This window comes from Acanthaster planci, unplaced genomic scaffold (assembly GCF_054643075.1).
Source record: "Acanthaster planci isolate LZ-2023a unplaced genomic scaffold, COTS_SCS Contig5, whole genome shotgun sequence".
Lineage (NCBI taxonomy): Eukaryota > Metazoa > Echinodermata > Asteroidea > Valvatida > Acanthasteridae > Acanthaster > Acanthaster planci.
This window is the reverse complement of record NW_028257629.1, coordinates 108458-132093: the sequence shown is the minus strand read 5'-3', so window position 1 is coordinate 132093 and position 23636 is coordinate 108458. Positions and strand designations below refer to the sequence as shown.

General features: G+C 38.5%; 3 protein-coding genes across 9 annotated transcripts in view; 1 reads left to right on the top strand and 2 right to left on the bottom strand.

Moving 5' to 3' along the window:
• Positions 1–26: 26 nt before the first annotated feature.
• LOC110974707 (putative NADPH-dependent quinone oxidoreductase VAT1L) lies at positions 27–16771 on the bottom strand. 2 transcript variants are annotated; one of them, XM_022226507.2, is made up of 10 exons: positions 15969–16771; positions 9161–9290; positions 7878–8093; positions 7374–7519; positions 6804–6907; positions 4959–5014; positions 4397–4591; positions 4102–4185; positions 3774–3791; positions 27–3058 (listed from the first exon to the last, which is right to left on the bottom strand). In XM_022226507.2, the coding sequence occupies exons 1-9, from the start codon at positions 16175–16177 to the stop codon at positions 3780–3782; spliced, it is 1152 nt and encodes a 383-aa protein (XP_022082199.2). In that variant the 5' UTR covers positions 16178–16771; the 3' UTR covers positions 27–3058; positions 3774–3779. The 2 variants fall into 2 exon arrangements, with proteins under 2 accessions (XP_022082199.2, XP_022082198.2); XM_022226506.2 differs by lacking the exon at positions 3774–3791 and having other exon boundaries at positions 15969–16765.
• Positions 5829–20938, top strand: pomgnt2 (protein O-linked mannose N-acetylglucosaminyltransferase 2 (beta 1,4-)). 6 transcript variants are annotated; one of them, XR_002597613.2, is made up of 4 exons: positions 5829–5911; positions 7395–7542; positions 7864–8112; positions 10107–14390. XR_002597613.2 is itself a non-coding variant. In XM_087131644.1 (2 exons), the coding sequence occupies exon 2, from the start codon at positions 18287–18289 to the stop codon at positions 20042–20044; it is 1758 nt and encodes a 585-aa protein (XP_086987770.1). In that variant the 5' UTR covers positions 7407–7542; positions 18120–18286; the 3' UTR covers positions 20045–20938. The 6 variants fall into 6 exon arrangements, 4 of the variants coding, with proteins under 4 accessions (XP_086987770.1, XP_022082193.2, XP_022082194.2 ...); XR_015423766.1 differs by having other exon boundaries at positions 7864–9466; positions 9873–14390; XM_087131644.1 differs by lacking the exons at positions 5829–5911; positions 7864–8112; positions 10107–14390 and adding an exon at positions 18120–20938 and having other exon boundaries at positions 7407–7542.
• The window catches only part of LOC110974703 (retinoblastoma-like protein 1), a 25779-nt gene continuing 23072 nt past the window's right edge, over positions 20930–23636 (bottom strand). The window contains exon 20 of the mRNA XM_022226498.2: positions 20930–23114. Within this exon, the coding sequence (XP_022082190.2) occupies positions 22953–23114 (162 nt within the window). The 3' untranslated portion in view covers positions 20930–22952. The remainder of the gene's footprint in view (positions 23115–23636) is intronic.

The window sequence follows — 23636 nt, the reverse complement described above, 5'->3', positions numbered from 1 at the left end:
AAAGTTGAGATGTTATTACGCAGGGATCAATGCATCATTTTCTGTTTTATTACGCGTTTATTTTGCACAATTTAGTTCATACTTTCTTTCCTTATACATGTTGGGTGCATTCATTGTACAGCATCATTATCTTTACTGTTTTAAATTAGCTTGCTTAACCATTCATCAATTCTAATAATCTGCGGGGGAAAAGTCGCCGTTAATGATTTTAACCGAGTTAAATTCGGAAATACTTAGTATTGTGTATGACTCCCAGAGTTTGATATTCCACATTTCCAGATCTTTGAGATGACATTAACTGTGCGCACATTTGGCAGATGGAAATCTGTAGTACTTCCAACTCGGGATTAATTTTACACCCGCCCCCCTTGAAAAACTACATATTTTAATGTAGAGATCTTTCCAATATTTGCCTTTTTCCCAATTTAAACGAATCGAATTGGTGGTGGCAGCGCAATGGGCATTGTGACTTTGATGTGTGTAAATTCTATTCCGTTAAAGCGACTACAGTTAGGTCTACTTGAACTTCGTTTCCTGCGTAAAGATCTTAGCCCGTACAATCACAAGGTTGGAAAGTGAATTCCCAACATGCCGGTAACCTTATCATGTCATAACTGCTAAGTGTTAAGTTAGCCTACAACTTTGCTTTGTAGAATCCACGAGCGGGAACGAACCTTGTAGACCACACGACATATTGCGCAAAGAGCTTCGTGCTTCGGAGCACTTTTCGCTGGCCGTTAACACAGATCTTTGTGACTACATGCATCCAGTTAGGAGCTTGTAACGGGGGACATCGACGTGGGACACAGCTACATTGCGCAAGCACATCCAACGAGAGTGGAATACAAGTATACAGACAATAAAACCTCTCAGGTTGTATCAGGGTTGTATTTAGGCCGAGTTGTCCTACAAAGAATTTTGTCCTTATATATTTCTTTCAAACGCTCCTTGAGTTAGCATTGTTTACATCTCTGTAATTTGATACCAGATATCTTATTCTGCATGCATAAAAACACATTACTTGCGGACACTCAGTGCTTAATATTACATTATTTTGCCTTTTTCCACGTTTCTAATTGGCAAACTTCAACACAAACGTGCACAGAATCTGTTACAGTGGCATATGAACTACAGAAGACTACTTTTCTATTACCATTTAATAGAATATATACATTCTAAAGAAACTCTGTAATTCTATGCACCACGACTTCTCAACTTTCATATTGCATTGCATGAATTAATAAATACATCGCATAAGGGTCCTCGTTATTTTTAATATCATTTCCCACTATAAAACTATAGTATTTAGATTTCTCTTTCTACATCTCAATATACAGATAAAACTACAATATAAGACCTATACTCATTTAATTTTGATAGTCAGTATATGAAAACCAAAATTTTGTAGATTGTGATGTTGGTGGATTGCGTTATAAAACGGGTCAGTAAACACAAATAGCAACTGCGCATGACCGCGCATTTGGTATGTCGGAAGAGCCCGTAGTGTCTGTGAGACGAGTGAACCCTTTGGGCGTTTTATACGAAAAGCAACTCCGAGCAAGGCTATCCACAAAAGACGGCATCTTGTGATTGATGTCCGTGTAAGTATCGAACCCCAAGATATGTTGGACAATCTGCTGTCATGTGCACTGGTTTGTATACGCATCTAATGTACAATTCACGCATGGATTCATGCAAGCACCAACATTACAGTGACCTGTAGGCCTAGGTCTACATTTTAAAATGGTTACTGTGATTGAATTCATGGAAGTTATGATAGATATCAAGGTTTGTGGAAGGCATTGTGATAAGGCCAAAGTAAATCATGTCGTCAGTATCGTGCGTCTTTAATTCCTGCGTTTGTTCATATCCACTAATGCAAGGCCATATGCGAGTGGAATTACTATCAGGGAAGGTGGCCGCTCATGGAATTGTCATAAAGTTTCGTCTAATTTCATTGTCTCTGGACCCGACAAATTTTGAAACCGAACCGTCTGTGTCCTAATATATTATTCCTCAGAAAAATATCCTTCATATTGAAGGCTTATGTTTCCTGTCTATAAGAGTAGCTGTGTTTGTATCACGATTTTGTATCCCACAGCTGCCACCAATACAGCAAACGGATGGACACTGTATCTTTCTGAGATATATTTCTAGTTCATAACCAGTAATCTGTACATCAACCGTCAAGTTTAATGAACTTAGTTGAAGAGTCAGTGGTTTCTTTTTGAATTATTTTCTGCCTGAATCTAGACCTGTCTCATTTTCTGTAAGTTGAACTCTTTACAAATCGAAATTATTGTCTCAGGTGCATTTTGTCCAAAGCCAAATTTAGTCTACGGTGTACATGTACCTGGAAAGTTGGAAACCTAGGTTTATTTACAGACATTTACCACATCAATAAACAAAATCAGAAAGCAACCATTATAATACCATTACGATAAACCATTTATGCTTAAAACTCATCATTCCTCGTCAAAATCTCAAAAAGATAGTTCAATAATAAATAAATCTGCTTACCGATCTAATCACACCCAGTATGTCAATATCTAAGTCCATGTAATGTTTACAAGATAGTGAAAGTCAGACTCGACTCCGAACTCAGGTTCATTTTTACATCATGGCATTGGCCGCTGTGTTTTGCCAAGACAAGGGCAGATTTCAAAAAGTAATAACTTGCCGGCTTTGTCCACTGCTTGATTGTCTCCTTTTTTATCCTTTCACGTTTCTTTTCCATTGTGACGAAAAACATTACAAACAAGACATTTCATTTATTAGTCAGTTTTTATGCTCAAAATCATGCATTTGCCGATTTTTGACATAATGCTTTATGCGCTGGGCGTACTAATGGTTTTGCTTTGAACAGAGCAATATTATCGATATGCTAGCGAGGTTTCATGATTTTCCTTGCTTCGTTTGGTTGAAATCGTAGGAATCGCAAGGTTTGGTCATAATTGAGCCGGGTGTCTTTTCCCAAAGTTTACTTTGGTGTGTCTGGTTCCTTGACGTCGTCTGTGCTGCTAGCTTCTGAAGCAGCTGTCTCAGTTACAGTCACAGGCTAAAGTGTGAGGGAGAAGACGAGAAAATTAAAGAACGAATTGATAAACGAATAGTACGAGACCAAGACAATGAGTTTGCTTAAAATTTAGCGACACATTATGAATTATACCTACAGCAGTTACTATTCAAACACGGGTGATGGATTCCTATAGTGGGTGCTAGTAGGTGGAGTCAGGTGGAGACTTGGAAGATGACAGGTGAATCGACGCAATGGAAAATCAGTGATCATGTAAGAGTGCAATGCCACTCATGCTAAATGCCACTCCCGTGACTTTAGACCAAACAGTGACAAATTGATTTGATAAGCATTTGTCCTAATTGCATGGTCGTTGTTTTCCCCAAGCAAATGTGATATAAGTTTTATCGTTATTTTCCCTGACCAGCATTCAGAGAAAAACCACACTCCCAACCACCCCTCGAAATTGTAATGAAGTACATTCCTAATCTTAAACGTTTATTATGACGTTTGAACATGCAAAGTCGATGCACGCAATTTAGGCTGCACGGAACATTTTGTTTAGAACACGACGAAAAGCAGACAAACAGGACAAAGTTGAAGGTGAGCTTACGGGTTGCCAAACAGATGCGGAGACGAACAAACGAATATAGTCCAAAACTGGATTGCTTACAGAACGAAATTGATACGTGAGAAGTTGGATGATGTTGCAATGGACGTGATATAATGTGCATTGTAAACAGACACAATATCTTACAGTGACTTATGGAGTGGGCTGAGGGGAGAAAATAGAAATTGAAACATTTTCAACCAACAACTGAACATTTCGACCAAATAAAACACAAGTTTAGAACATGTTTTCCATGAGTGAAGATTTCATGTTTTAAAACCTGTTTTAATTGGATTAATTTTATATTTACTTGTACCAAAAGAAATGTGATTTCTCTGTATTAATTAATAAGTATGCAACACAAAATAATGTTAATATGGGGCACTCTGCCGACAGAAAGTTCAGTGAGGGTGCCACATAATTTCATCCACATTATTTCTCTTCAAACAAAACAAAAATAAAACAGAATGCAAACCTTTGGCTTTGGCTCTTGTTCGGGTATGATGAGTATTTTTCCAATATTCTTGCGATCGTGCATCTTCAGCATTGCCTCACCAACCTGAGTATTAATGAACACTACCTCATAAAAAGGAAGCATAATATGTGGTCTGTGAACCTAACTCGTCAAAGCAAATTTGGATAACAAGCCATTATAAAGAAATTTGAGCTAAAGGGATCGGATATACAGGAGTGAAAAAAATGAGTCAAGCACACTTCACTGAGATTAATAGGAAGATAAAACCAAGACGTGTTCGCGCTATAGACCCTACCTCCTCGAAGGCGTACGTAGAATCGATGACCGGGTTGAGTATATTGACGGTGTGCAGCTTGAAAATCTCATTCATAACTATGTTCACCCTTTCCTCACCGCCTTGGTTGAAGAGGTAATGGTAAAATTGGAAGCCAGACATCGACTTATTCTCGTCCCAAAGTTTTCCTGGCTTGACGCTATCCACATTCCACCACTAGAGATACGCGGGGAAAATGTGTGAGTAAAACAGTTCGGAACCAACGAGCTTACAAGCATTGCTGTGTAGTCAGAAGTGGCACGGCCTGAAATATCTTTGTAGAGACGGTCTGCGGTTTTAAACTTCCCTTTTCAATGGATGAATAGTTGAAACATCTCAATTTGCCTCACTTGTAAAAAAATGCTTGGAAAGTGTTGTTAGCCTCACTGAAAAGTTAAGTTACTTCCCCCCCAAAAAATACACATCTCCAATGTTTGAAAACAAATTGTCTTTTTATTTGAACTTCAAATATTTCTCTGTGCTTTGTTACTAATGAGCAAAATGGCAATTTGTCAAATGCCAGGGATATAGAAAGAGAACTCACTGTTCTTGCGTAGCTGAAAAAACTCCTTGTTTCGCCCGTGACCACATTGGCGATTCCTACAGAGGTCAGAAGCAAAACATACTAAAGAAGTTGTCATATCCTAAGATGACGTCACAGCCCCATCCTGTAGCCCCTTTTAACAGTGTCAGTGCTATTAACTTTTCCCTATCCTGAACCCACATAAGTTTGAGCATTATTTCTTTTAAAATGATCATAAATGACTTTGGACGTACTAATTTTCGCAACATCACTATTTTTTCGTTAAGGACACACCAAAACATTAAATCACGCACAGCGGTCTGAAAACATGCGCTAATTACATCATAATTTATCCCATTAGGCTGAAAACTTTCGTAGAATTATCATTTTTGTACGATTTGACTAAATTTTGTCGCAACTTAGCTGACACCAGACGCGGAAAGGAGTCCAAACCAGTTTTGAGAGCCGGTCGAGAAAAACGATTATTTGAAGAAGGTGAGAAACTCTTCGAGAATCGAATTAAGAGTAAGGCAGCTAAAGAAACTAGGTTCAGTCCATATACTTTCAACGGCTAGCCTACATACAGCGAGCAATGTTATGAATCTGCTTCGGCACCATCGGGCAAAACACACTTGATCTATGCCACGGTACACATCTGTGCCACATGCAAATTGTTTATTAGATTTTTTGTTTGCTTTAAAGAGAAATATAGGCAATAATGAGTATAAAAGTAGTGTTAATTTTTTATGTGATAATTTTACAAGAAACTAAACTGTATCTGTAAAGTGTCTCTCACGCGCACTCTATCCACCGTCGGAAGAAACAAAACAAGCCAACCTAAAAACCCGAAAAACAGCTTCATATGCAACTATTGGGGGCGCTATATACTGCCAAGTTTCGTCAGCTGCGCAGCTAGCTAGCTAACTGTTTACATGTAAATTGCATGCTGTGAACCGAAAGCGCTCTCGGAGCATGTAAGTAAGTTGCAACATAGAATCATCATCCCCTTTCGAAATGCGGGGGTTAAATAAGATCTGGTTTTATTAGCCTTCTTGACTTTGGGGTAAGGCCTACATGTAAGTTAGGCCTATTCTAACACCATGAGTCACGATGCATATGTAAATTGGATGCAGTCATTGCGCAGTTGCACCATATTCGTGATAATCGAGTTTTTCGGGGTCAAGTACATGTAAAGCACTCTCTTATCTTGCAACTTGCTGGTTATATTTATGTATCATTTTGAGTGTGACCTGCACATGTACACGTACATAGTATACACAAAGGCTACATGTTGATACACTGTTGACCTACATGTATGCCCAGGCCTATTTGTACGGTAAATCATTTTTGTAGACTTGCCCTGTACCAGAACATTGGAGAAACAGGCCTGTCAGTATAGAAAGTCTCTTTTGGGGAGAATTTCATCTGTAAAAAGCTGAAAGTAAACATGGTAAAAAGAGCCATTAGGCCTACATCTCTGTTTGCAGGGATAAACTTAGTCCAAATAATGTTACATTGTCATGATTATTTTTAGTCCTGAATAATGTCAATCATTCAGGATCATGCTCTCATGATTACGGTTGCCCTACATGTAGTTTGACAGGAAGTTTTTTCAAGTACTGTAGAATATTGCAATATATAATTGTTTCAAACATGTTTAAGTTCAAACGTTGAAAGATCTGGGAGATAGAGGGCTTCACCATGATTTGACTGTTTTTGAGGAGGGTCAGCCCTTTATTACATGTATATGTGTGCCAAGATTATGTATTGCTATGATTCCCCTACATGTACACTTTGAAGTGAAAAAATGAAAAAAAAAATTACCAAATGTACACTATCACACGGTCCATGTTTTCTCAGACTTACCATACAGAACATATTTTCCCATAGGTTTTAGCAGATCGTAGCCTTTGTTTGTATCCTCACCACACAGACAGTCTAGCACAATATCAATTCCCTTTGGCTCAAGTCTGTGTAAGAAATTGTTTGAATAACTTGTCACAAAAATATCAACAAGATCTTGATGTTCAAATGTGAATATCAAGAGGTGTCTGGTGCATGAGTTTTGTGGAAGTTCAGACAACCGGCAGATTTTTCTGTTTTTTAATTCAATCAAGGCAATTGGGTCATTGCTGATTAGTGCCAATAAGCATCAACAAACAGACATAACATCTTGAAAATACAATGTACAGCTTTATAAGTAGCAGCATCACATGAAGACGACTTTCATGTCCTGTGAAAAAAGGAAAAGAATGAAATAACATCCAGATTCTCACAGAATAATGAAAACGTTTCACAAGGTGAAGACGTCAGCTTCTTTTTTTTCCCTATCGGCCATGCTGCAACAAGATGGCAGCCTGTCACCACTGTATGAGTGACACCATCATCTTACTACATGTACTTGACTCAGGTTGTACATGAAGAGTAAAAACTTACTTTTTGATTGCTTCTACATAGTCACATGCTGAACGATCAAAGAGATGGTCAAATTTGTCTTTGATGACTTCATGTTTGCCTGTGGATGCTGTTCCAAAGATTTTGATCTCATCTACCATCTTGCAGAGCTGAGCTACAGCAATGCCCTATGACACAAGCAGCCAAACAGGTAAACAAAATAGGAATGAAAAAAATAAATGTCAAGATGTTTCCAGGTCTCTGGCCTTAATATTCCTACTGATCTAGCTGAAAGCTCCTAAGAGTTGCATGCATAGAAACCAAAATTAAGATTTGGTATTACATTTTAAGTCAAGTAGTCAGGTGGAAGATCTCCCATGATAGAGGACTCAAAAGTGTCCTTAGTATTAAATGTCACCTGCACATACATCTACATGTATGTACATGTATGCCACACACCGTGTGTATTATTCCTTTGGGGGGGATAGAGTGGCCGTCACTTGAATCACCGAAGAATTCTGTTTATTTACAGATGCATGTACTCACCACTCCACCACCAGCTGAGTGTACCAACACTGTCTTTCCCTTAGTCAAGTTAGCCACCTCATACAACATCATGTAGGCTGCTGCATAGCACACACCCAAAGCAGCCCCCTCTTCATACGTCATCTTGTTGGGCATCTCATAGACATACTTAGCAGGTACTGCGATGGCCTCAGCAAAAGTACCACTGCGTTGGAAAGCAACAACCCGATCTCCAACCTTGGATAATATTGACAAGGTTGGTTGCAATGATATACTTTTTCATTTTTGGTATGATTCCCTCTATTCATTTATACATGGTTCGTCAAACACCAACAGGATATTTGTCCAATGAAACAAAATCAACAATTTTCTGACTGGATTATGCAAACTACCGTGGTGAAGTACATGTACCTGTAAGTTCAAAATCAAAAGGTCAACAGAAAGTAAGCAACAGTCCTGAGATTTTGACAAGTGCTATTCTTTCCATAGTACATACAGTGTAGTATAGGAATTTATGTCAGGAATTTTGGACATGACTGCTGATCAAAGTTCACTGTGCAAATCAACAACTTGTCTTCCCAGTCTTCTTGTATGAGACAACATTTGTGCAGGTGCACAGATTGTTGTGATGCATGGTACTGTGAATTTCATCAATCCTTCATAACAACACACCACAAGCATTAGGGTGGCGTGATACATTTACTGTATTCACTAGGATCATGTGACACATGTTTTTCAGTTGAGATTTCCTTTTTTCTGTCTAGTCAGCAAGAAGGAACTCAATGTAAATGAGCTAATATTGAGCCCCATCTGTTGTCCAAGACATTTTTATTTGCAATTTTTTTTTAAACCCTATTGACATACGAGAGGGTTTCTGAAGATGCTTTAACTTTGCAAGTTCATGTAGCTACTCATGCAATGTTGCTGGAAACTTTCATGAATTTGCTTAAATCTTTCCTAAAATTGGAACATTCTCTTTCAAGGGGTACCTTACTTGTTGTTGAAAAATAGGATCAGGCAGGCTTGACCTTCCTCAACTCTCAAAATCCTACAGGACTTCCTGGTAGATTTTTCAGGATCTGGGAATGTAGCACTTTAATATCTGTAGTTTTTTGCCATCTGAACTTTCTGACCCCCCCTTCCCTTCTAAGATTTATAAGGGAGAATTGTTTGTATGGATCCTTCTTCACTCAACTGTAAATGCCTGTGAACAAAATGAGTAAAGAAAGACTACACAGAGTCTAAGAAACAGCTTTAAAATCAAGAATACAAACCCAAAACAAGAATATTATTTGCCAGCTTACCTTGAAGTTTTCCACACCTGTTCCCAAGGCTTCAATGTACCCTGAACACTCTGTACCCAGGATGAAAGGTGTTCGAGGGCAATCATCCACAGAACCCTGTCGCATCATCAGATCTAGGAAGTTAAGACCACTGGAATTAAACCATAAACAGATGAATAAGGACAGTCAAAAAGAAAGCAAAAATCATGACCCACAATAAAACAAAACAAAAGGAAATGCTTCAGGCATATTTACATGTAGTTTGTACAGTCAGTGCAAGATATGCAAAAGCTTTGATAGCCTTTTTGTGAGTCCAAATTACAGCAGGTCAGTTCTCTGTGAGTGCACTTTTTCAAGTGATAGAATTGAGTCCAACTTACAGCAGGTCAGTTCTCTGTGAGTGCACTTTTTCAAGTGATAGAATTGAGTCCAAATTACAGCAGGTCAATTCTCTGTGAGTGCACTTTTTCAAGTGATAGAATTGAGTCCAAATTACAGCAGGTCAGTTCTCTGTGAGTGCACTTTTTCAAGTGATAGAATTGAGTCCAAATTACAGCAGGTCATTTCTCTGTGAGTGCACTTTTTCAAGTGATAGAATTGAGTCCAAATTACAGCAGGTCATTTCTCTGTGAGTGCACTTTTTCAAGTGATAGAATTGAGTCCAAATTACAGCAGGTCAGTTCTCTGTGAGTGCACTTTTCCAAGTGATAGAATTGAGTCCAAATTACAGCAGGTCAGTTCTCTGTGAGTGCACTTTTTCAAGTGATAGAATTGTCAGTTCCACCACAAGTTAAAAAAAAATTGAACTAAAACTTTATTTAAATTTTTTTAGGATTTCATATTCATGTCCTTATAATTTATTAAAATGTTACAACTATGCTCTTATTTTTATAAATTCCATCTACATGCAAATGTATTTGGTAAAACTGCAGCTTGATTATTAGTGTGTGGCTTTTTCTTTATGCAGATATGTTGCCTTCACATTGAACCCCCCCCAAAATCGGAGACAGCATAGACTTAACTGTTTGCTTAAATTTCTACACAAACCCTTCCCTTACTCAGCATGATTGGAACGTATTGCAATTCTGTATCAAGTGCTCTTGCAGTCTACCATTGTTGGTTGATTTTGAAGTCAATGGTGTGGGCGTTAAACATTGTTCACAGAGGTTGTATTGCAGTGACTCTGTTATACACTAGTAATCAGGTCTCTTTGAAAAAATTCTGGGGTGTTAAATTTGAGAAGTATTGTAAATTCAGCTGAAAATGTGGTCCGACTAAAAGGATGTTACTCGAAAAATCACTCAGGAGTAAGATGATATCAGAGGTGTTTGATGGGCAAAAGTTTACATAGACACTAATAAATGTGCATACAGTACATGTACTTTACTTAATTACGGTATATTGTGATAGGAAATTCCAATAATAAAGCAATAGTAGGAATATAATACAACAGTTTGGTGCATAAAATGACAGAGTTGTGTAATGTTCCTGTTGCAAGATGTCATAACACAAGTGATGAATGCATGCATTATTTACATGTACATGTATGCATACCGTACTTGATTACAATTTGCGAAATGGTTACTCGTCTATCTCATCTGGAGTTACATGTATCTCCGACAATCATTTGTTTTTCTACTAAGGATTATTTGTACATACATGTATGCTATCTGTGCACCCACCAATCTCCCACTTCACCCAGGTCCTCGTGCATGTACACATACATGCTCAGAGGTCAGTAGCTGTGCCAAGATGATAATCACTCCAGTGAGAATGGTTGCCATGTCAACAAGAGGAGTGATCTCTCTATAGTAGTGGCACATTAGAATAATGTGACATTTACAAGAAGAAAACCCCATCTGCATGGATGGGATGTTTGTGTTAATTTTCACAGAGATTTTAAGAGAGATCGAAGGAGCTCATTATGAGGTCAGTAGTGTTTGTCAAAATATGAAGCATTGTACACAGTGCTCGTCTCCCAGTTCAGTGGAACAGCGCACAACAACCTCTTTGTTTTTGTTTTGTCTGCTTTGCATTAACTTTTAGATTGCACTTTATTTCTGAGTGCCATATTGTGGCTGTTTAATGAACATTTCCCCGGATAAAATGAGAAAATAGTTAGTTTTAACTGAGAAAAGTGACAATCATCTACCAGTCTACAGTGTACGTGTAGATGTTGTAAACACCTGTAATCGGTTGCAGTGTCTAGATTGGTTCATTCTTACATAACACAGACATGCTTACATCTTATACATAAAAGTCATTGTAAAATTACTCAGTGACCTTTATTTGCACTGTTCTGTCAGACTCTACACTTTGTTATAGGACATCTCTTTAATCATCCTAATGGTGCATGTGTACATGTTCGTAGTCAGCTATATGCCGCATGAATCTTCAACATCAAATACTGTAATATAGACTATAGTTGCTGGTGGCTGTTTCTGTCACAATGTAATAAAGATTTATGATGTTACAAAGTGTAGGATTTCCCGGTAGATTCCAGGGTCCTCCAAAGAATCTAAATGTACATACATAAATCCCAAAGTGCCAGTCTGCAGTTTGCTCTTAAAAGATTACCCATTTAATGTATATAAAATTTACTGTTCATTATTCTATATTATGCACAGTACTGTTCAAGCATAGATTTTCTGTAGTTTAGAGCTTGTTTTGTACAAGCATGACAACTCAGTGACGAGTAACCTACATGTATGAGCTAATCAATTATTGATAAGTGGGTTGGCAGATTTTCTGCTCTGTCATGGATGTTTTATTTATTTGTTAGAATAGTAGACTCATGGGTATTTGTTGTGTACGTACATGTACGTGTGGCATGATGGATAGGCGAGCTGAATACATGGTTACATCTGCACTGTATATAGGTAATTCAAGGGGGTTTGGTCATTTCAGTAGACAAGTCAGTTATGCAGTGCTTCGTAAGTTGGTTGGTCAGGTGGATATAACTCTTATTTGATGAATGTTTGAAGGATCATTTGTTTGCTGGGTGTGTGTAATGGTCAGTGTTGACAGTGCTACATGTGTATAAATTTCGTTGAAACATGGCAAAGTAATATTTATTGTTTTGTGGTTGTTGCTTGAATTCTTGGTTTGTGAAATATCTTATTTCACTTTGGATTGAACTGGTTCTCCTGTCTGTTAGTTCTCGAGTCTACTTGCATGCCTGCAGATGTGATTGCAGATTTGATGCACTTTGAACTTTATCTGCCGTTGAACTGTCAAGCATGAATTGTTTTGGGACTTTTAATGGGTGGAGTGACAAGCTTAAGATTGGATATGTCACGGATGAGTGATGAAGATAAAAATTGTTACTGGTACAGATATCTACATGTAGGCATGCACGTTTAGTTAACTTGTGATGGACCTCTCCTCGTCCGAGGTTTTGCATCAGTGCATGTCCAGGTCATGGTGTATCCACAAACCCTCTACCTTATCGTATTCCACCATGCAAACCTTCTAGAGCTACTTGAATCTAAGTTAGTTTTCTGGTATACTTTTGTAAACAAATACATGTAGCTCGCAAATACATGTAACAGGCACAGATGCAAAAATTAATTATTAATTTTCTTAAATGGGTGAGCAAGCAAATTGATGTTTTAATACGGGCAATTTACAATAGTGCGCCTCCAAGAGTTTGTAACGCGTTGACCAATCACATGGTGCAGTATCTGTCCACTGTTTTTCAACACGCATGGGGTTGACAGATTTCGCGCACTGTGATTGGTCATCGCATTGCCAACTCTTGGAGCTGCACTATTGTGAAATGCCCGTATTAACAAGTTTTTAATATTTTGAAGGCATGTATTTCCAAAAAATAAGAAGAAAGACCAAAAATGTGTTGATTGAATATGGGTATTAACATTTGTATGGACTTTTATTAATTGAAACCACAATACTAGAAAGCCAAAGATTTGAAAGAATTTCTTTGCACATACATTGTGTAAGATGATGTCCAATGTACATGTATTGGGTGCATTGTTGGTCAACCTAAAGAAATGTTCATTGATATCACTACAGCCCAGCTTTCGTTAGTGAAACCAGATTCCATCTGACTGATAGGTTTCATCTGGCTGATACTTGTAGGTTTTATTTTGTAAATAACAGATTTTTGCTCAGTGTGCTCTGAGAAGTTCCTCTACAGGTTCTACATCTCTCAGTTGACATTTGTAATTGTAGGAGTCATCTAATCTGGATTATTGTCTTGGTGCACTCCGTCCGCAAATCCTCAAATCAAAACAAGTTTCAAGTCATGTGGAAAAGAAATGGCTAATAACTCACGTTGCCACTAACATTGCGTCACTAGAGAGGGCATAATGAAGTTCGGACTGTAAACCTTCTAGTGTAGCCTCTCGACCATATGGTGAGCTTTTTTACTCTACATATCATGCCAAAAGTCATGTACATGTACCAATATCAGATTTCATTGTGACTCTTTTGTTTTACTTTGGGAATTCTGTATACGTTTTATAAGTCTTCAGAAGTTTGGATTGAGATGTTTCATTACCAAGACCATTGTCATGGTGCTCATTTACAGAGTTGATGGTGTTTTTTTCACATATATTAAATGAAAAAAGAGTTCCAGAAATAAGATGAGCACATCGCAAGGCAGTAATAAGTATTGGGAGTCTAAACCGAAGCAACTGCTAGCCATAATTGATTAATTCTGTGGAATTAATCAGCAAAAAGGAACGACTACACGTGGCAGAGTTCATGTGGCTCATACATGTACAAGTAAATAACATCAATTAGCCCTGTAATGGAAATTTTAATCTGTGCGACGCTGGTCTTCACTGTATACCTACAGCGTAAACACTCAGAATGCCAATCCCTATTATAAGACAGAAGTTTACCTCGTATGTCTGTCAGAACATGTCATAATTGAATTTACCAACCTAACAAATTAAGCTCATTGAGAGTTGTGTATATACAGGTAGCTATTATACTCGTATAGATTCCAGGGTGCAAGGCAGAATGTTAGTCAAACATTAAGAGCACTCTTTAAAATAGAACCTTTAGATTTCAGGCAAAAAAGGGATTGGTGGTGAAATGAGGTCGCAGGTGCTCTGTATTAGAAGAAATGCAGTTCATAAAAATGGTTCATGTAAAATTAACCTCTCAGCACTGTTTGGCAATCAGGTTATCCTTCCAAACCGCCAGCAGTGATTTAAAGAGCACCTCTAAGGAAAACATGTTTTCTCTGATTTTATCTGTTCAAATAAATATGGAAGCATCCAAATCGAACGCAGTGTCATTTGTCCTCAGAGCTCAACTACAACAAGCTAAAAAGGGCTTTTTTCTGTTCATGCCAAGATACGAATTCTGAATGTAGATTGCGTCATTCAGAGAAAACGAGGGGAACCCTCGCCCTGTGTTCGTAGTGGATAAACCCTTGTGCATGCCAAACAATGCAAGTAGCCATTGTTTGTTCCCAAATCCCTTGAACATAATTTTTTCTTGTGTATTCATTAAAATCTCTATATGAAATTAGTTTACCTCTTCAATTCACTACTGCGTCATTCTATGAATTTGGGGTCCTTCGTGTGACATTTTCCTGTCCCTGTTACACCTGACATGTATACTTTGACACGGTATGTATCACTGAAAAAACATTTTTATTTGTTCGGTAGGTAGTTTGCAGTCGTTATTCAATCTTGGAAATTCAAGAATGAGTTCAAAGCATTAACAAATCATACGCCCGATGTAAAAGGAACGGGAAAACGTGGACCCCAAATTTATAGAATGATCCTTGCATTTTGTCTTAAGTAAGTCAGATCCGTGGTGTAGAAACTTTCTCCAAGTATGATCAACTTTTTAAAATTGTTTGCATTTCATGTTAGAGTTGCCGTATGTCGACACGTGTGCCTTAATAATGTCGCAATCTGATATTACCAGCCTTGATATTGCCGGTTTGAATTATTGATATTTCCATGTCTATTATTATTTAACAATCACTAGACCTCAAGTTCGGATAAAAGTCGAGCACCATTCTAATGTCATGCAAATATCATGTAACGTGACTAGAACATGACAGTAATATTAATACAAGCACTAGTGCAAGCTAGGGCTAGATTGATTGAATCATTGGGGGTATATGTCGACCTACATGTACATACAGAACATGCAAAGTTTTTGGCACGTTAAAATGCTGGCTCGCCTGGCACTTATCTTTACCAGAACCACGTCTCTAAGAGATTTGTATTACTCTAACCAGTATGGCGTTGTGGCCACACACAAAGGAAGAGCCTGTCGCAAATGATAGGCCAAGGATTGTTTAAACTGTTCATATAAAGATAATTAACTTCATTTCTCTTTACATGCATGATACGTTATGATGAAGTTATCACTACTGCATCTGTTTCTGGCATGCAAGTAATAGATTACATGTAGCATTGCCAGCCACTACACTTTGAATACCACGGCAATGTTAAGAAAAAATTGTAATGCAGTAGGGCAGAGGTTTTATTGCAATTTCTGAAAATTTGACTTTAGCTTAGAAATAAATTTTGCGAGCTCTCGAGGTTGTCTGAAGTGACAATTAGCATATAATAGGTTCCATGACTACAAAACCCGTTGTAATTGGAGCAACACATGAAAAGGTTGTGCTTCGTGATTGGGAACATCGATACGATTGTGTGTATAATTTTGAAGAATCTTACAGACTTTAAAAACTCGTTAACCAAAAACAATTTAACCATTTTATGAATGACTCCACGCGCGCTTCATACCAAAACTTTTACACTTCGGGCGTAAGTTCTGAGGAAGCTGCTACTTGTTAGCCAGCTATAGCCAACCCCAGACTGAAATCTTAACTCACCAAGCCTTGACTCGAACCAGCACCTCCCCATCCTTCGGCACAGGGATGGACTTCTTCATCACCTTCAGTCGGTTCACGCCCCCAAAGGACTGGAGGACCACGGCTCTCATCTCAGGCTCGGTACCTTTGGCTGCATCAGTCGCTGTCTGATCTGGCTCGTCCGTACCTCCACCACTTACGTGCTCGGTGTTCGCTACATTAGTCGCCATGTTTTCTTTTTTCCCGCAAGATGCCTTGACGTCCTGTTGTGTTGTTACCAGCTAGACGGTGCGAAGACTGCTAGCTACCGCAGATAGCAAGTTAGCTCTAATCGACGCCAGTAGGGTATACAACGTAATACACGACCGGAACGTTTACGTTTGTGCACTAAATGGACTGGCCGTCATTATCTGTTCAGCGCAATGCCGTATGTGCAGGTCTGATCAGCAACCACCTCGCATAAGGTGCATTTCGCATAGCATCCAATCTTACTTTTACTGCCGCGGAGTAATATGGGTACGCGTCGTGTAGTCGAGTCGCACGGCAGCTGAAGGCAGTCAGAGCTTTAATTAAATGCACCATCACGCGGTGGTCGTGGTGTTTAAGATACGTCTGCTTGAGTGTTTCGATTGATTTTAGGCGGACGGCGTGCTTTTACCTCTGTGAACATTAATCTCAAAATCGTACATTGGCCGAGGACCGTTCGGGTCCTACCGATTGAGTATTTTGTTTTTAGCGAACTACCCACGGAAGCCGTGAAGATGTCATGGCACATCAAAACGCTTAAGCGTAATGTATTCATGCTGTTTGGGTAGCCCATGGAGGAAGGACCTTCCTCCATGGGTAGCCCTTCGGTCTGGTTAAATATGTACGTCATTGGAACATGGTCAATTTGCAAAGCAATGCTACTAGATAAGCCCTGCTGAGTATTTTTCCTCTTAATCTCCTCAAAATTATTTCACACTGAGGCCGTTGTACTCTCCGTTTGTTGAATAAAGGAGGCGTTAGTGAATCCAATTATTCATGCAGGAATAATGCTGCAGGCGGAGGTGGCAGACGTAGGGTGAAAGCTTGCAATGGTGGAGAATTAGCTGGACGTATCAGTGTTGAGCAGACGGCATGGTGTTAGGCTGGGCAATTGAAATTGAACACCATAGGACAAAGAGATGCATGTGTGGCACTACATTTGTTTATATAGCCATTCTAAACTGTTGTACCATTAGTTAATTACTTGCATCCGATGGGCCGAAAATATCACAATGAATGTCAAGGGTTGACCCTAAAGGCAAAGTATACGGCATCTAGCGCCCGAAGGTTAGAAGGAGAAATGCTTCTTTAATGCATCACCAATCTTTCGCCACTTCTGCGCGTATAGTTGTACGTTACTCATCTACAATGTTATGTTACTACTTAAGTATTTTATGAAGCATCTGATCAGAATCACAAGCTCATTCTTCGGTATTTTTTGCTTTTGACGGATACTACACTTTCTCATGGTGCCATTAAAATCTGCGTAGATTGATCTGTGTTTGAGATTGGCGTTCCGATCTGCATGTCTAATTTCCCACACCTATCTTGGGTGTTAGCTATTATTAGGAAGCAATGGCACCGTAGAGTTGCAGAGTAACTAAGGAATCTGCATCAAATTTCATGTCATGTTTCCCCAGCTTTCTCCGCCTATTAGACTGCGATAATTACGAACAGGTGCATTCCTCTTCTCTTCAGAAGGATACTTGCTTACGTGATATTGACTTTAAATTTAATAACTTGTGGAAACTAGTAGATTGATTTGTTTTTGAGATTATCGTTTTCATGTGCATGTCTAATTTTCCACACCCATCTTGAGTATTGACTATATTTAGGAAGCGGTGGCGCTGTGGAAGTGCAGATTAAGGAATCTGTATCAAATTCGATGCCATGTTTCCCCAGGTTTCTCCACCTATTAAACTATGATAATTACTATAACAGGTGCATACCTCTTATCTCCGGAAGGGTTCAAGCTTACATGTTATTGACTTTAAATTTTATACCTTGTCGAAACTAGTAATTATGTCCATGTTTGTAGTTTCTTTCTCATTTGTAACAAATCTTGGTTTATATGGTCCATGCCTGTGGTATTTATTGAAAGGGGAAATAACCTTTGTTTTTGTTTTACATTTTCATGATTTGCAGGTATTAAGCACCGGCCTGGTCAAAGGATTATCCACTGGATCCCTTACAACATGTATTTCAGGACATGTCAGTGGGTTGTACCAACACAGATGATTGTGAAATCCTGTACGTATAGGGCACATTTTTCCTGACCATAAGGAAAGATTCTTTCTACCTGTGTTTTTCAAATGGCTCTATCAGACTACCTGATTGTCATAGTCGTGGCCATAGCAGCCTGGAGCCAGTATAGATGCCACTTTTTACAAGAGAAGCTCTCTCGTTGCTTAGAGGAGAAATTAAGAACCACAATGATGCCTCGACAAGAAACTCGGAAATTGTCTCCACTTGAAGAAGGTAAAGGAAAACCCCAGGTTGTTGACAAAACGATCTTGAAAGGTGGATCTTCCGTTTGGTGCTCGGGTTACAACAACACAGACAGGACATGCCGGTTTCACAACCTGTGCTTCTCCCAGAAACGTGAGGAGTTTGTTTTTTTAAGTGGTTCTCAGTCAATTTCTTTCGGACTTCCAGAGAACCCCTTTGATCCTGCATTAGTGGATTTATCTTCAGTTCCAAACCACAATACTCAGTACTTTGGGTTCAGTCATCTTCCAGTAGCAGCGTTGGGTGAAATAAATTCAGTGAAAGTTTTTAGTGGAAAACATTTCATCATGAATCGTTTCCACCCCGATAACATAATGCATGTTTTCCATGACGACCTTCTACCACTGTTTTTTACTATGCTTCAGAATGGACTAATGACGAAGGGGGACTTTCGAACCACTTGCAGACTTGTATTCCTAGATGAATACCCAGCTGGTGAATTCATGGACTTATACCTCTCCCTGTTTCAATACCATCCAATTCTGAGAGATGATCTCGTGGAGAATTTGGCCAGTGCTGAGCAAGACAGCTTTGTGTGCTTTGAAGAAGCCTATGTTGGGTTATCAAAGATGACAACCTGGTATCAGTATGGCTTTCAGGGTCCTCAGGGACCAGTTCCTAACACCAACATGACAGCCAGGGAAGTAAGGCTTTTCACTTCCTTTGTTCATAACCAGTTGGGTTCTAGGAAGTGTAAAGGGTCAGATTACGCTGTGTTGATAAGGAGAGAATCAACAAGACTGATTCTCAACGAGATGGATTTAGTTCTCTTTGTTTCACAGGGTATTGGCATGCGCGTCATGACTGCAGGACTGGAAGACTTCTCCATCAAAGAGCTCATAGAATTGGTGACTTGCTCAAAGGTCTTGGTTGGAATGCATGGTTCGCTGTTAATTTTCTCTCTGTTCCTTCCTGCAAGGTCTATGCTTTTAGAGCTGTTCCCCTTTGCGGTTAACCCAGACCATTATACCCCATATAAGACTCTTGTTCAACTTCCTGATATGGGGATCACTTACAGGTCCTGGAGGAATTGGGACCTGGACCGTACTGTTACACATCCGGATGCCCTACCAGCATACGGTGGGATACAACATCTGAGTTCTGAGGAGCAGATACGGATTTTATCATCACACGAGGTTGCCAGACATATTTGCTGCTCTAACCCTGAATGGCTTTTCAGGATTTACCAAGACACAGTAGTTGATATCCCATCTATATTAGAGCTGCTGTCAGTGGGTCTTCGAGAGTGCCAACAATTGAGAACCGAGCAGGTGCATGGCCCCTCTCTCTTTCCCAGTAAAGTTGGAAGCATAAGTTGTAAGAGACAACAAGGACTACACTTGTCATGGAAACAACCATGGAATACTGAATACATGAATGATAGTGAGTTTACATATGAGATATGGGTACAGGATCAAGACAGACAAGACTACAAGGCTTACATCTTACAAGTCAGTGAGTTCACCTTCTCCGAGGGGTTTGAAGAAAGTAAATCATATCGTGTCTGGATTAGGTGCTTGATTGGAAGAATTCAAGGGCCATTTTCTAGTGTTGTTTGCTGATGGACACACAACAGATCTTCATATTGTAAAGGACAGTGAGGTAAAACGAATGTGAAAATACTAAAGACAATCTTGAAGGCTTTAAGGGTCTTTTGGAATTACAAGACAATTTCTGATGGATAGTATTTACCTTATTACTTATAAATATTACTCATATTTTGCATTAAATCTTTCATCAAGATATAGATTTTTTAACAATGCATTATTTGTCCCATAACATTTTTAGTCCATTTAATGCTCAAGTATGCGGTAGGACAATGGATGTGATGCATGTGTGGTATATGCATGATTGATGTACACCCAGTTGAATGTACTACACGAAGAGACATTTTATCACTATACTTACGAATTTGTATGCTGGGTACATTGCATAAGTATTCAAACTCCCTACTCAGGAACTTATTACCCGAGTTTCACAGTGGACAAAAAAGACCGACTGAAATCACGTACTATATTTCTCCAGATAATATGAAACCTGACCGCGTCTCTTACCAGGTAATAATGTTTAATGATCCAGTTTTAGGGTTCAACTGTAGCTCCTTAGTAATAATCCTGGTATCACATGAAGCTTAGACAAAGGCAACAAGTCTTGAGATATACACCTGGAAAATTCGACTTGCTCCAGAGCATACATGTACTTTATTTACTGTTGCCTGTGTATTCACGTAACAAATTCATAGAACTTGACCTTTCCTGTCGATTTGCTGTTGCATAGCTCTTTCTTTACTTTAAAAGTACATGTTGAATTAGTTTGGTTGTGTAGTAGGACAAGGACTAATTATTGTCACCACCGATTGCATGTAGTTTTTTGAGGTCTGAAATATTTTACAAATATAATCCATCACATAAAAACCAGCCTGTAAGAAAACAACTGAAGGCGATGAATCTGATGAATGCAACCATCTTGGCTGCAAAATTTTTTACTCAAAGATAGTTAAACTTTCAGCTACAAGTTCAAACTTCTGGAATACATACAACTGTGACTTGATAACAAAGGTCTACATTCCATGGAATGCAAAATGGAATTCCAAGTCCATGATCAAAGAATTAAATAGAGCCATCACAAAATACAGAACTCCAAATCCGCACACTCTAAAGCCCACTACAAAAATACCTAGATACTTCAAAAGAGCTTTTACTACAAATTTGTATAGAAACTTTTATTAGTTTGTTACAAAAATTCTCAACGAAATGCAACACAGCTCTGCCATCAGGCTCCAACTTTCGGGGTTTTAGGTTGTCTTAAGCCTTAAATTTCAAACCAAGCCTTCATCTGCTTGAAGCTTTAACCCTAACACTCTTCAATCCTTCACCTGTTGGAGGACTGAGGAGTGTTAGGGTTAAACTATTACAGAAAACTGTACATGTACATGTTGTCAAGTTTTATAAAGGCCCCAGATACATCCACTTTTACCAATTAACAGACATATTTACCACTAAACCATGGGAGCATTGGGGACAATATGAAATCTACATGTACAATAAGACTCAACATGAGTTATTCGTCGTAGGACACGGTCATGCCAAACTCCACCATTCTATAGATTTACTCAAGTTTTGGCGCAAGGTCACATGCACAGTAGAGTCACCAACAGCTTTGTAAATACATTTTACATGTGCATGTATGATATTACCATTCCACTGATGTACATGTAGTTCAGAAACGGGATACCAGTGGTAAACTTTCAACAAAAACCTACCCAACCAACACATTTTACTTTTTGTAGTTTTAGATAATTTTAGCCCACATTAAATAAGAAATGATCTGAATGCAAACCATTCACAAATGATACTGGCCAGTGTTGAAAAATGTTAAAAAATGCCCGCAGCAGTTGTACAGAAAGAAAAACTTCAAAAATTAAAACATGCCATAAAATAATGAACCAAACAAGAAAAGCTATGATACAATGATGCAGCTTTTAAAAATCACTTTCTTGCTTATTTCAACTTCAAACTGTAATCTTAATGCGTAAATAAACTTAAGATGTCCACTGAAGCAGACACTCTTTTAGTGCAAACTTTAAAACATGGTAAAATGCTGTAAAATACATACTGGCAAATGATCAAAAGAAAGGTTCGTTCACAAAGCTATTAAAATCATCAAAATGCCGAAAATGTAGCAAAAAGACATTTTATCGGTTCATTTACACCAAAGGTTTGTGTGTGTTTACGTGTGTACATGTATTCTTTTGATTGGAATTTAAAGGCTGGTCTTACACAGGGTGCTCACAACAAAGTAAGCTAATAATGACGTCACTGGGAATTTGTTTAAATCTACCATTAGCATCAGCAGAGTAGGAAGAGGGTTCACTACTTTGAGACATGAGGCATGTATGTTCTTTCATTGTTAGTGAACATTCAGAGCAAATTTCAAATGCACATGATTTTAAATGATTGGCTTTTATGACCACTTCTGTCAAAGTTGCATAAAGCCGATTGGAAAAACCAGTAGACACAATTGCAACCAGCAGGTTTACTTTCTTCATTTTACATTAGTTTCAAGATCAAAAAAGATGGCTTTCTGTTAGTGATGTGAATAATTACAGGTTATATGTATTAAAAATACACAAGGCATCTGAAAGGGTACAATCCAGATTTTCCTGAAAGATTGATTAAAGTCTTGACAAAGCTGTTGATGATGAAGCCTGCCTATGTTGTAATGAAACTAAGAATTCTGCATAAGCACTTCATGACCAACTGTAAACTCAAATTACAATTTTTGAAATCCAGGAAATCGGTGAGAAATTACATGACAGATATTTAGCTTGATCATTACACTGCAAGAAATGCAGTCGATATATCAAATGGAACTTGAACCTAATACTCAAAATTCATTTTTCTGAGACAAAAAGACCATCACGCACTCCAAGGATTTTCTGTGCGACATGCTGCAATTACAAGATCTGTCTCATCGGTCTGATTTCAAGCTGTTCAGTCGCTGGACCAGTGGATTGGGTTCCAAGCACATTCTTTTAGGAGAGCTTTCCATACCTTCACCTAGGGGAAGGACACGCTTGGGTGTCTGACGTTCACCTCCCAGTTTGATCATATTGTTGATGTCTCTCAAGTTCTGCCAATGGATCAACACGTATAGAAGTAACTGTAGGAGTCATCGAGAAACATTTAACAATTGCGGTGTAGGGGCCCATGGTGTTTTGTACACCTGAAGGTGTAGAAAACCCATGGACCCAGTCACTGCAGGAAACAATTGGTTTGTTATAATATGGTATTAGATTTCAGAGGAACAATCTTATGCAAGATAAATTAAAACACTTTGACAAATTGAAACACACGAACAGTAAATTAGATATTAAATATCAAGGAAATTTATTGATTGTGATGTCCTTTGTTTACCTCCTCTTTTTTGGGGGGGAAATCCAGGATTTATAATAAATTCTTAACAGAGAAACTTGGGATTCATAAAGCACCGGAGTTTTGTTGACTGGTTGAATTTTAAGAAATTATTTACACCAAATACCGTTGAAAACTATTGACACAGTTGAAGAGTAGACGAAAAGAGACAATGGCATGAGCATTTTATATAAACAGCAATCGTGGTTTGGATTGCAGGTAGATTGATCAGAGCATACTC